Here is a 13,602-nt window from a genome sequence, read left to right on the forward strand (position 1 = left end):
ATAATCCAGGTAAAATGATGAGATGTGCTCAGCTTTGAGTACAAAGGAAGTCTCTATGATTTCCTGATGCCCTAATAGGGAATGTCAGAGAAAATTGTTACAGTAACCAAGGCTTTAATCGTGCGTGTGTGTGTGTGTGTGTGTGTGTGTGTGTGTGTTTGTGTGTGTAGACAGGGTCTCACTATGTAGACCAGCAGGCTGGCCTCAAATTTACGGAGGAGATCTGCCTGCCTTTGCTTCCCAAGTGCTGGGATTAAAGTGTGTGCTACCATGCCTATCCTAAGGTTGTTGAGTCACTGAATTAAAGTTAAAACTATACTAGATCAAGAATATAGAAATTTAAAATTTTTAACTAATTAATCAACTATCTAATCAATCAATCAATCAATCAATCAATCAATCAATCATGTGACAAGCACGTGTGTGGTGCAGGTGTGCAAGTGCCACACAGATCATGTGTAGAAATGAGAAGAGAACTTGCAGCAGTTCATTTTTTAATTCTACCATCTGGGTTCTGGGGATGAATTTAAGTTGATAAGCTTGGCATTAGTTGCCTTTTCTCACTAAGCCACCTTGTCAGCCCCAAACCCCAGACTTGAGTTTAGATTTAGGTGTGGTGGCACATGCCTGTAACCCTGCCACCCAGGAAGCAGAAGCAGAAGGATGAGGATTTTGAAGATAGCCTAGTAACATAAAGATTCCCTATCTTGAAACAAAGACATGCTCTAGATTTTTTACTTTTTTTTTTGAGATAAAAGTCTCACTATACAATCCTGGTCAGACTGGAACTTGCTATGTAAAACAGACTGGCCCTTGGCCTCACAGAGATCCATTGGCCTCTGCCTCCCAAGTGCTGTGATTAAAAGTGTGTGCTATCCTGCCCAGACTAGTACTCTGGATACTGAAGTTGGGTATGATAGTGCATGACTATATAACACAAGACTTAGAAGGCTGAGGCTGGCCTAAATAGCAAAACCTTATAATACTGAAGGAAGAGGAAGGGGAAGAAAAGAGGAGGAAGAAGAGGTGATGTTAACATGATTTTGGGGCAAGATGGCTCAGTGGAGAAAAGCATTTTCGGCAGAAACCCAACAACCTGAGTTCAACTCCTCAAACCCATGTAAAAGTGAAGAACTGGCTCTAAGTCTATCTCTGGCCTCCAGATGTGTGCCACAGCACATGTGTGCCACAGTACATGAGCACTACCCCATGCACAATGCATATAGACAATAATAAGTAAAAAATAAACCTGAGTTTTGCAACCAGAGAATTTATAGATAGCCATAAAATTGAAGTGAATTGATCAAAATCATACAGCTAGTTAAACATTGTACATCTAATATTAGAAACTGAATTTCAGTCCCCAATTTTCAGTTCATTCTAAGGCCATGCTCATTCTCTGGAAATAAACAAGTGTAACCCAACTACTCATCTCATCTCTCTCACAACCTAATTCTAGCTTTACCTACTTACCGTGTGGTAAGATCCGAAGGATGCTGCCAGTCTGGGTGCTGCATATGAACTTGATCCATCAGGGCATCGAGCTCTCCCAAGGTACCTGTGACAGAGGAAGAGTGCTCAGTGAGCAGTTAAGTGCACTTTGTTCACCTAGAGCAAAGCGAAGCTCATGCTTAGGAGAAAAGAAGCAGGCACTTGACCTGACAATGCCTGATGCAGTAGGCACTTCACTTGATAATACCTGATGTGGTTATCCCAGTCAACCAGCAGAGACTGTAAGCCAGAGGGAAACGCTACTTCTGGATGATTTGGAGAAACAAAAATGGCTGTGATTATCCCTTCAACGCTTAATCTGTAAGGAAGGAAAACCTTCACAGGGACCTAGGAATGTGGCAGGGAACAAGACATCCTGCCTGTTCCCTTGCCTTCACTTAAACTAATTAATGTGGGAGAGAAGTGATTTTGAGTATAATCAAGAGATATGCAAGTGGCTATTCAGACTGGGGTGTGGGAACTAGGGAAGGCTAGTCGGGGACCTGAATGATACATAGAAATCAGTGAGGTAAGCAGGCTGTGGGAGGCTTGTTTAAGAAAAGTAGATGATACAAAGACTCAAAGACAAAAGACAGTAAAACACATTGAAGGCAAAAAGAGTTTAGAAGAGATGGAGACAGGCCCTCTTTACTTACAAAATAAACTGTTACAGAACTCTTTGAGAAGAACCTGACAGTGTACCAAACATTTCATGTTACAGTAATTTAAAAATCATATAATATTTCAAACAGCTATTCTAACTTGTCTTGATAGTGTTCTTGGCTGTGAAGAGACACTACAACCAAGGTAACTCCTATAAAAGGAAGCATTTAATTAGGAGCTTGCTGGTGATAGGTTAGTCCATGATCGGCATGGCTGGAAGCAGACAGGTATGAGTGCTAGAACGGTGCAGGCAGCAGGCAGGGACAGACAGAGCCCGACATGGACTGCTGAAACCTCAAAGTCCATCCTTAGTGACATACTTCCTCTAACAAGGTAACAGTCCCAATCCTAAAACTGTCCACTAACTGGTGGGGGACCAATCATTCAAACATATGAGCCTTTGAGGGCCTTCTTATTCAATCTACCACATAACTGTTCACTGAGATTCGTAATAGACTTTGGTATAGTTAATTTCATTGTGTGGGTTTTTAGTTTTTATTCTTTTTAATAGGTTGTATTAAAAATCATATAGAGATAAATGTTCTTATACCATTTGAAAGATAAAAAAATTACAGTTCAAGGGAGTGAACTTGTTTTATCTATTTAATAATCCAGAATTTAGGTTGTTACTGTGTGAGACCATGTTCTTTTTCATGATGTGATATGCTTTTTTAAAAAAAATTTATGGGCCAGGTCTGGTGGTGCATGTCTTTAATCCTAGCACTCAAGAAGCAAAGGAAGACAGACCTCTCTGCTTTCAGACAGCCTGGTTCCAGACAGTGAGTTCCAGGACAGCCAGGACTACATAGAGAAATGCTGTCTCAAAACAAAACAAACAAACACACAAAACCAATGTGCTTTAGATTTATGTACATGTATGTATGTATGTATGTATGTATGTATATATGTATGTATGTGAAATATCTGTATGTCAGTGTCTATAGAGGTCAGAGGCATTGGCTTCCCTGAAACTGGAGTTACGGATGTTTGTTAGTTACTATGTGAGTGCTGGGAACCAAACCTAGGTCCTTTGCAAAAACATTCAAGTCCCTAGTTGTGACAGGGCAAAGGTTCTTCCATCTTATCTCAGCTACAGCCATCTTTGGTTTAACCTGAAACTGACTCTGCCTCACTTTCTATACCCCACCCTACCCCTGATCTATGAAAAATCCCATAACTAAGTACCCAACCCAGTCTAGAAACTCAAAGTTGAAATGTCCCAACTAACGGCATGTTCTGGCTTCTGTTAAACTGCTTGCTTGCTTTACTTCCTTCTGCAGGATGCTCTGTGAGAAGTGTTTCTCTTCAGACAGTCTCCATCTGATCTAACACAGACTGTCAACTCAGACTTTAGTTGCGCTGGATGGTCTTTGGGTCTCTACCCTGCAACACTAGTAGCCTCTGAGCCATCTTTCCAGCCCTGAAATGCTTGTAATCTTAACACTTGGGAGGCTAAGGTAATGTGAGAACAAGTTAGATCCCACCTCCATGGCTTATAGAATAATTCTGATTTGGCAATAAATATACAGCTTCTATATCAACAAATTGCAGCTATAAACTTAGGTCAATCAGGACTTATCTCAGTTGCAGAAGTTGCAAAAAAAAATTTTTTTTTTCCAGACAGGGTTTCTCTGAGTAGTCTTGGCTGTTCTGGAACTCACTCTATAGACCAGGCTGGCACTCAGAAATCTGCCTGCCTCTGCCTCCCAAGTGCTGGGATTAAAGGTGTGCACCACCATGCCCTGTACAAATACATTTGTACAGACTCTGAAGGCTAAGCTGAATGCTGCCATTATGATCACTTTTAGGTTTTGTTCTCTGCATTCTTGGAGACTTTCTGTATTATGATTTATTTTATGTCCTTCCCTGAGAAAATTATGTCTGAGTCATTTTAGCAAAGTCCTAAACTTACTATCCCTTCTGCTTTTAGGGAAATACCTTTCTCTGGTCCTATTTGGAAGCCTTCCTTATGCCCTGGAGATTGTGATAAGCATATAGATACTATACATTTCTTTATGAGGCTATGACTCCTGAATCTTCTTAGTGTATCCACCCCTAAGCAAACTCAAACAGTGGAACTGGATCAGAGTAAACTAAGAGGTAGTTGACAAACTCTGAGTAGCCAGAACTGGTAACAGATCAAAGGACTCCTTCTACAATAGAGCTTAGAGCTCTCTGAAAATGAAGTTCAAAGATAGAGAGTTGTATGGGGTAAGCCCTTAGGAGTAGAACACAGTGTTTAAGACAAATCAATTAAAATAACCATTCCAATACTAGAGATGATGAGAATATTTAAATATCAGGATTTGCCATCCATAAAAAGACTGGCTCAGATATTTTTATTTGTCTGGCCTGCTTTGAAATCGCAATTGCTACCAGCCTAAAAGCAGACTGTCATATATTAAACATGTTTGCTTTGGCAGAAATAGTCTTTAAAATGGAGTTATGGGTCTGATAATAAAAATGAAATATGTTCTATCTGTACTTGTTGACTATAATTGAACCTGTAACCCTGGACATACAATGAAAAATCAAACACATGTCCAGAGACAAAATAGTATGATCTGTACTTCTTGGGAAATCTCGTCTTTGTTTTATGAAATCTGTATAAATAAAGAAGCAGGGCCGGGCGTGGTGGTGCACGCCTTTAATCTCAGCACTCGGGAGGCAGAGGCAGGCAGATTTCTGAGTTCGAGGTCAGCCTGTCTACAAAGTGAGTTCCAGGACAGCCAGGGCTACACAGAGAAACCCTGTCTCGAAAAACCAAAAGAAAAAAAAAAAAACAAACAAAAAAACAAGCAGCAGCCTGGTTGCTAGTCAGTCAGAACTGCAAGGTTCCCTGACCACCATGCCTGACTCCTCCTCCCTCACAAACCCTTTATTGCCTCTCGGGGACCTGTCAACTGCTAGGGCTGGCCCACAGCAGCCATGGGTTCAGGGTACCCTGGGCTACAGAGGCCATACTTCAGAAATAAACAAACAAAAACCAAAACCTAAAAAACAAAAATTAAGAGAGAAAACCAGTACCACCAACTACAAAGCCCTGAAAATTGGAGCTGGAGAGATGACTTAGCCCTCACTGCTCTTGCAGAGGCCCTGGGTTCAGTCCTCAGTACCTATCTGGCTAACAACTGCTTCTAACTCCAGTTCCAAAGGACCCAACAGTCTCTTATGGTTTCCACAGCACTAGGCATGCATGGGGCACACTGATACATGCAGCCAAGATACCCATGTATAGAAAATAAAAATAAATCTTTAAAAAGAAAAAAGAAGAAAACCCGAAACTCAGGCTTACACTTCACAAAAACAGAAATAAAAATTATACCCTAGTTAGGAAACAGTTTATCTATCCCAGTGGTTCTCAAATTTTAATATGTATTCTGATTTGGAGATTACAAAACACATTGCTGGTGGCTCATGTACACCAAGGTTCCTGATTGTGTAGCTCTGGAATTTCCTATTCTAAGCAATGCTCATACTGCTGGTCTAAGACTGTTCTTTTCCATATCACTTTAAAAAATGCTAGGATTAAAAAAAAAAAACAAAAACAAAAACAGGCTAGCCTTAAACTCAGAAATCCCCTGCCTCTGCGCCCCCACCCCCAGTGCTTCACTTTTTTTTTCATTCTGGTAAGTTTTATTTGTTTTTGGTAAGAGGAAAAAAAAGAGAACATGAAGTTAGGTGTGCAGGAAGTAGTGAATGGTAAGTATATAATCAAAATATACTGTATGAAAAAAACAAAATTCTATATACATGCTTCTGCATGTTTAACCATTTTCTAGAACAAGGTAATGAATACAAATTGAAACTAAGGTAATTCCTGCTCAGTTCTGAGACAGCAAAGAGATTATATTCCTAGTTTCTAAGCTTATTCCTATAATCAGTTATATAAATCTAAATAGAAAGCTCAACTTAAAAGAGGTTTTGGGGGTATTCCCCATCTTTCTGAAAAGTTGAACATTACTAATTACATCCAATCATATCTTTAGAAAGGAAAAGCGATGAGATACTAAGTATTGAGCCAGGATCATTCCTTGTTTGTCACGGGGCCTTACTATGTAGCTCCAGCGATCTGGAATTCCATAGGTAGACCAGACTGGCCTCATATTCACAGAGATCTGTCTTTCTCTGCCTCCAGAACGCTGGGATCAAAGGTGTGTTACCACACTATACCTGGATTGGATTAAGGTTTTTTGTTTGTTTTTTTTTTGAGATAGGGTTCCTCTGTGTAGCCCTGGCTATCCTGGAACTCACTCTGTAGACCAGGCTGCCTCAAACTCAAATATCTGCCTGCCTCTGCCTCCCAAATGCTGGGATCAAAGGTGTGTGTTACCACACTATACCTGGCTGGATTAGTTTTTTAAAGATACTATACTGTATAGAGCTGAGCAACTGAGGCAGAGTGTGAGGTGTCAGTAGCCATGGGTCCTCCAGGCTATCCTGTCCCATCCGTTTAACTACACAAAGATGGCTTTTGTCATGGTTTGTTCCTTGAACATGGCAGGATGGTGTTCTCTGGCACCTTGGCAGCATTGGGAGCAAGAGTGATGCAGAGCGGCAGTATTTTGAGGATTTCATGACCGTCAGAATAGGCATACAATGCTAATCAAGACACAGACTGCCTACTACACATACTTCCTGAGACATTCTGACCCTTGTATTGTAACAGAATGAAGATTTTACAAAATGGGTTGGCAAGATGGCTCAGCAGGTCAAGGCAGTTGCCACCATCCCTGCCAGCCTAAGTTTGGTCTTCATAAAACAGAGGACAGAACCCATTCTAGCCAAGCTGTCTTTTTTTTTTTTTTTTTTTTTTCAAGCTGTCCTCTTATTCTCACACAAGTATTGCCTCTTTCCCCCACCCCCAACACACAAGTGAAAAACAGGACTGCTAAATACAACTATTTTGTTAAAAAAAAAAAAGTCAGGTAGTCATAACCACTAGTAATCCCAGTACTGAGGAGGTAAGATGCAGGCAGATCACTAGGGTTCACTGGCCTAGCTTAATTTACAAGCTCCAGGCCAATGAGAAACCTTCAAACAAAAAACTAAGGTGGATGCCTTCTGAAGAATGAAACCTGAGGTTGTCCTCTGGGACAGACAGACATAAACAGACACACCGTGAGACACTTGTCTCATTAATAAGGCAGTGGCTATTACTAATAATTGCTTGTTTGAGACAGAGTTTCACCCTGTAGCCCTGGCTGGCACGCAATTCATTACACAGACCAGGCTGGCCTTGAACTCTGCCATCTTCTGACTCCTAAGTACAGGACTTAAGGGCACCCATCATCATGCCCAGCCTAGGCATTTCTTGTTAAATATATCCTTTATACAGTCTTTCATTTATTGAGACAGGCTTAGAACTACCTTACTCCCCTCCCCTAGGGGAGAACCTGTAGGCATGAACCATTACACCTGACCTATCTTCTTAGGGCCAGAATAAATCATTTTGCTTTAAAGATACACTTTTTGGGGTTCTTCAAGTACTCCGTTGTAGGGAGCAAGAAGTCCTCAGTGAAAGTGTACTGGTGACTTGGTCACAGTCACATCAAGAGCCAAGGCCTCAGAACCATAGACTGGCAAAATTCTTCCTGGGGTGAGACTCAGAGGGATGGCAAAGCTTTCCTCTTGTCCAAGTGCCAATGTTGACAGTCTGTGCGGAAAATGTCCACTATAGCTCCTCTCTCCTGATGTTTCTGGCCTGAAGATGACTTCCCCACTGAGATCTCTTCCTGGCTCAGTTGTACCCAATAACCTGGCCTCCTCCTTCACTGCATATAATAAACACGCTGAGCTTCCAAGGTGCTACTGCTTCTCAGCTGGGAGTCCGATCCACCTGATCTTGGCTTTGTGTGCCTGTGTGTGTTTGGTATTTTTTCAGGCCGCTGCCTATTTAGGTCAATCTCTGGAGCTGTGCAGAGAATTCCATCAATGTATCCTCTCTGCAGGTGATGCCTTTGTTTTTGCCGGCCTTTGTATAGAGAGGCCACTAAAAAGCATGCACCCAGCACTTCAGAGGCAGAGAGGCAGGCAGATCTCTGAGTTCCAAGCTACCCAGGTATACACAGTGAGTATTAGGACAACCAGGACTACACAATGAAACCTTGTCTCGAAAAAACAAGAGAGGGAAGAGGGGAGGGGGTAGAGGGGAGGGGAGAAGAGGAAGAGATCAAGGGAGGAGGGGGAGGGAGAGAGAGAATACCCAGTGCCAAAACCTCTTCCACCCAGAGTCATGGAGATTTGGACTAGTCTTGGGCTTGCCTATTTCAGTGTGATATTGGGCATGTATATGCACACAGCACATATACACAGAAACACAGTAACTTAAAAATATATCGCCAAGGCAGGTGTGGTGACACGTCTTTAATCCCAGCACGTGGGAGGCAGAGATCTATGAGTTTCAGTCTCATCTACTCTACATAGTGAATTTCAGGATAGCTAGAGCTATAAAAGACTCGAGGATCTGAACGGTGCCCCTACCATTTTTTTTTTTTTTTTAAATAAGATACTACAATGCCCAGCTGGAAGCTACTGAGGAAGCTAATGTAGAAGAATCACTTGAACTCAGATGTTTTAGGCTTGCCTGGGAAATATTATATAAAGTATTAAAAAAAAAAAATCAAGGTCCAGAATTGTTAAGGAATTTGTCTAAGGTCACAGAGTTTCAACAATGTAATATCACCAGAGTTGAGTATCCTTGAAAGCAAGAATCTTACTATAGTATGTCTTACACATTCAGGCTGTACCTTAATACAGCACTGGGTAAAGAGGGTGCAACAATTTTGTTTTTGTCCATGCAACAAGAAATGTTATTTCTTTTGGTTCTCCTGTAGGTTTTTGTTTTGTTTTGTTTTGTTTTTTCCCCTGAGACAGCTCCTCTGTATAGCGCTGACTATCCTGAAACTCATTTGGTACACCAGGTTGGCCTCAAATTCAGAGATCCACCTCCCTCTACCTGCTTCTATCTCCTGGATCCTGGAATTAAAGGTGTGTGCCACCACACTTTGCAAAAAGCTAATTCTTAGAGGCTGTGGCACATGCCTTTATTTCCAACACTCAGGAGATGGATATCTGCATTAGAGATGCAGTTAGGCCAGCCTGGTCTACAGAGCAAGTTCCAAGACAGCCAGAGCTATACAGAGAAACCCAGTCTCGTAAAACCAAATAAAAGATAGAACAAACACTTGTTTTCTTTGTTTGTTTTGGTTTTTTTTTTCATTTTTTGTTTTTTTTGTTTTGTTTTTGTTTTTCGAGACAGGGTTTCTCTGTATAGACCTGGCTGTCCTGGAACTCACTTTGTAGACCAGGCTGGCCTCGAACTCAGAAATCCACCTGTCTCTGCCTCCTGAGTGCTGGGATTAAAGGCGTGTGCCACCACTGCCCGGCACAAACTTATTTCTAAGAGTAATTTTTATTAAGAAGATTTACTAATCTGGAGATGATAGTGGCTAAAATTCACCAAGCACACATGTACCAGGTTCTGTTTTATATACATGACTGAAATTCTAACAATTGCTAAGAATAATTTGTCTTCATGAGAAAACTGAAGTCTGGAGAAGATACTCAATCACCATCTAATATTGGTAAGCCAGATTCAAGCTCAGGTGAGGCTAATAACCCAAAACCTTACTTTAGTTCCTAGTTCCAACCACGATTTCCTCCAAATTTAGAGATGCTAACAACAAGAACTGGAACATTTCAATGTTCTCTTCTCTTCATAGTCTCTAACAGATGGGTTTTCTTGGACCAACAATCAGTATAATGGTTTTATTTTTAGGTTGTGGCTAAAAGGTAGTAAAGATTGAACTTTGTTCTATGGCTAAATGAAATCATCTAACAAAATCTGTAGGGGGAAAAACCCTTACACTTCAGTAATTCAATCACTAATATAAACCTTAACTTATAAATATGAAGCTGGGATTGGAACCATTTAATAAGTGGCCTTAATAATTTGAAAATTGGTGCTGCCAAGCTGATTTGGGTTAAGAGCACTGGCTGTTCTTGCAGAGGACCTGGGTTCCATTCTCAGCACCACCAGCAGCTCAGTTCCAGAGGATCCAGTACCCTCTTCTGGCCTCTTGCTATCACCAAGCACACACATGGTGCACATGCATACATTTAGATAAAACACTCATACACATAAAATAAAAATAAATAATAAAAAGAGTTGAGAAGTAAATTGTATCACAAGTAAAGAGAACAGATGTGAGTACCTGCTATCCCAATTCTGACAAGTTTGATAGTTCACCTTATTTTGTACAGTATAACACCAAAGGGTAAAATCTATCAGCTGGCTAGGAACTAGAACTTACCCTAGCACTAACAGGTTATTAACTGAATCAGTTTCATACTGTCCTTAGGAATGTGAGGTTCAGTCGTGACAGAGGACAAGAATAAATAACTATAATACACAGATGGGTGGAGCTCTAGAGGATAACAATTATATATTGATAAATGATAGTTAACAGAGCAGCAAAAGCACTTTGACAGTGACATAAGATTAAAGAAAGCCTCAACAGAAAAACAATGACCTATTTTTAGAGTGTCTTTGAAGGCAAGAAGCCTGGCTCTATGGTTGATTCTTTTTTCACTATGAAACCTACTTATATGACTAAGAATCTCTTCTCCCCAAACCTAAGAAATTCTTTTGTATATCTATGAGGCCAAAAGATAATGCTAGGTGACTTTCCTTTTCTTGGGTCAAAATCTCTTAATGAATCTGGAGCTCTTCAATTGGCCAAACTGGCCAGTGAGCCTCTGGGATCTTCCTGTCTCTGTCTCAGTGCTAAGATCTATATTTACAAACATGCACAAAACATAAATAAGAAAAATGTAAGTAACTACAAGACTACTTTTCTAATTTAATTAACCAATTATTAAGTGAGAAAAAAAATCACAAGAAAATTAGAAAGTACCTTTAGGGACTGCATTTATGGCTTGATGATACAGTCAATGCTTAGGACATGGGAGACCTTCTGGCTCAATCCTCAGTACAGACACAGATAGAAAGAAAGACACACACACACACACACACACACACACACACAGGGGTGGGGTGGGGAAGTGAAGATTGATTTTAACCTTTTAATTAAATGAAAAGGGATCATAGAACTCAAGGGTTTTGCCAGCAGTGGTGGTACACACCTTTAATCCCAACACTTGGGAGGCAGAGACAGGTAGATCTCTAGGAGTTCCATGACAGCATAATCTGCATAGCGAGTGCCAGGTTAGCCAAGGCTATATAGTTGAGACCCTGTCTCAAAACAAACAAAAAACAAATGAACAAAAGAACCAACTCACAAGAATAAAAAGATTTTAGGGGCTGGAAACATGGCTCAGCAGATAGTTCTGGCTGCTCTCCCAGAAAATCCAGGTTCATTCCTAACACCCACATGACAGGTCACAACTGTCTGTAACTCTAGTTGTAGTGGGTCCTACATTCTCATACAGACATACATGCAGGCAAAACACCAATGCACATGAAATAAAAATAAATAAATTTAAAAAAAAAGATTTTACCTAAGTAGTCTTAAAGGAAAAACTGTAAATGTTTAGAGAAAACAGATTTGAAGTTAATGATCTAAACCTTTATATTAAAGAACTAGAAAACAAGAAAAAATTAAACCCAAAGCATGGAAAGAAAGAAAAGACCAGCAAGTAGAGGCGCTTGTCACCAAGCCTGATGACCCCTGAGTTCAATCCTGGGACTCACAAAGAACAAGGAGAAAACTGACTCCAGCAAGTTGTCTTCTGAGCACATACTTGTTACAGCACACACATGCATATATACTGCTCACACACACATGAATACACAAACCAACTTTTTAGAAGTATGAAAATAAAACCTTATTTGTAGGGGAAAAAAAAAATCAGTAAAGTTGATAACTTCCTAGATATATTGTTTAAGAAAACAAAGCAAGAAAAATACAGCTCCCCTCAAAGATCACCCACACTAGGTCTGAGTAACTCTACATACCTTGAGGCAATTAGAATAATAATAGAGAATATTACAAATCGTTTTACTTTAATAGCCTAGGCTACCCTGGAACTTGCTATGTAAACAAGACTGGATTAAAAAGAGTATGCCAATACTGTCCAGCTAACATCCTTTTAAAATCTCTGATAGGATGGCTCAGCAAATGAAGGTGCTTGATGTTTAAGTCTAAGAACTCAAGTTCAAGCCCTGGAACCCACAAAGGTGGAAGAGAACTGACTCTAAAAAGTTGTCCTCTGACCTCCACAAGCATGCCACGTCAAGCAATCCACCTAACATCTGACTGACTGTCTTTCTCGCTCTCATACATACAACTTTAACAAACTTCAAAAAAAAAATTTAGCAAACTGAGTAAAGGTGACTTAAAACTAAGAAAGGTTGTCCAAGTTGGCTAACAGAACAGAGGTCAGCATAGCATGTCCAAGCCAAGCCCTTGAATTCAGTTTCTCGAATCACAAAACTCTACCAATCAATGAAAAATAATATAATACAGATTAAAAGCAAAACACTATTAGGGCATTAGTAAATGCAATATATAAACATAGAAAATGCATTTAACAAAATCTGTTACTTATTCATGATAAAAATTATCACATAATCAGAAGGGAAGTTTCCTAACTTGATAAGAACATCTATAAAAAACCTACATCACATTTAATGTGCTCAAGATCACAGGCAGTACAGTAATGCAAGAAAAATAAAAGGTTTATAAATTGGAAAGAAATCAACTGTCTTCATTTACAGCTATCAGAACACAACAAATTCTAAAATATCTATTTAAAAAGTTCATAAAACTAACATGAAAATTCAGCATAATTTATATAACATAGCNATTAATCAAAACATAAAAATCAGTATTTCCAAGCCGGGCGTGGTGGCGCACGCCTTTAATCCCAGCACTCAGGAGGCAGAGGCAGGCGGATTTCTGAGTTCGGGGCCAGTCTGGTCTACAAAGTGAGTTCCAGGACAGCCAGGGCTACACAGAGAAACCCTGTCTCGAAAAACCAAAAAAAAAAAAAATCAGTATTTCTATATTCTAGCACTAACCAACCAAATAATAAAAAGTAAAATATCATTTAATACAGCATAAAAAAGCATTAAATACTCATGAATGAACTTAAAATAAGTACAAGACCTATAGTAATAAAAGCAAAAACACTGTTGAGAGAATTTTAAAAATACATTAACAAGTGAAAAAGATATCACAGCTGTTCACAGATGAGAGCAGAGGAGGATCAGCAGTTCAGGCCATCCCCAAATACATGACCAATTCAAGGCCAGGCTGGGTTATAGGAGAGCCTGTCTCAAAATGAAACAAAGGGGCTTGGAGAGATGGCTCAACGGGGAAGAGCACTAACTGCTCTTCCAGAGGTCCTGAGTTCAAATCCCAGCAACCACATGGTGGCTCACAACCATCTGTAATGAGATCTGATGCCCTCTTCTGGTGTGTC

General features: G+C 40.1%; 1 protein-coding gene across 5 annotated transcripts in view; it reads right to left on the reverse strand.

Moving 5' to 3' along the window:
- The window catches only part of S100pbp (S100P binding protein), a 38,530-nt gene that overhangs the window by 2,531 nt on the left and 22,397 nt on the right, over window positions 1–13,602 (reverse strand). For 4 of the 5 annotated variants that reach the window (XM_021200358.2, XM_029539640.1, XM_021200357.2 and 1 more), the window contains one exon: window positions 1,474–1,558. In XM_021200358.2, the coding sequence (XP_021056017.1) occupies window positions 1,474–1,558 (85 nt within the window). Of the gene's footprint in view, window positions 1–1,473; window positions 1,559–13,602 lie in introns of those variants that run through there. The other variant, XM_029539641.1, reaches the window with a different exon arrangement.

Source organism: Mus pahari, chromosome 6, assembly GCF_900095145.1.
Source record: "Mus pahari chromosome 6, PAHARI_EIJ_v1.1, whole genome shotgun sequence".
Classification (NCBI taxonomy): domain Eukaryota; kingdom Metazoa; phylum Chordata; class Mammalia; order Rodentia; family Muridae; genus Mus; species Mus pahari.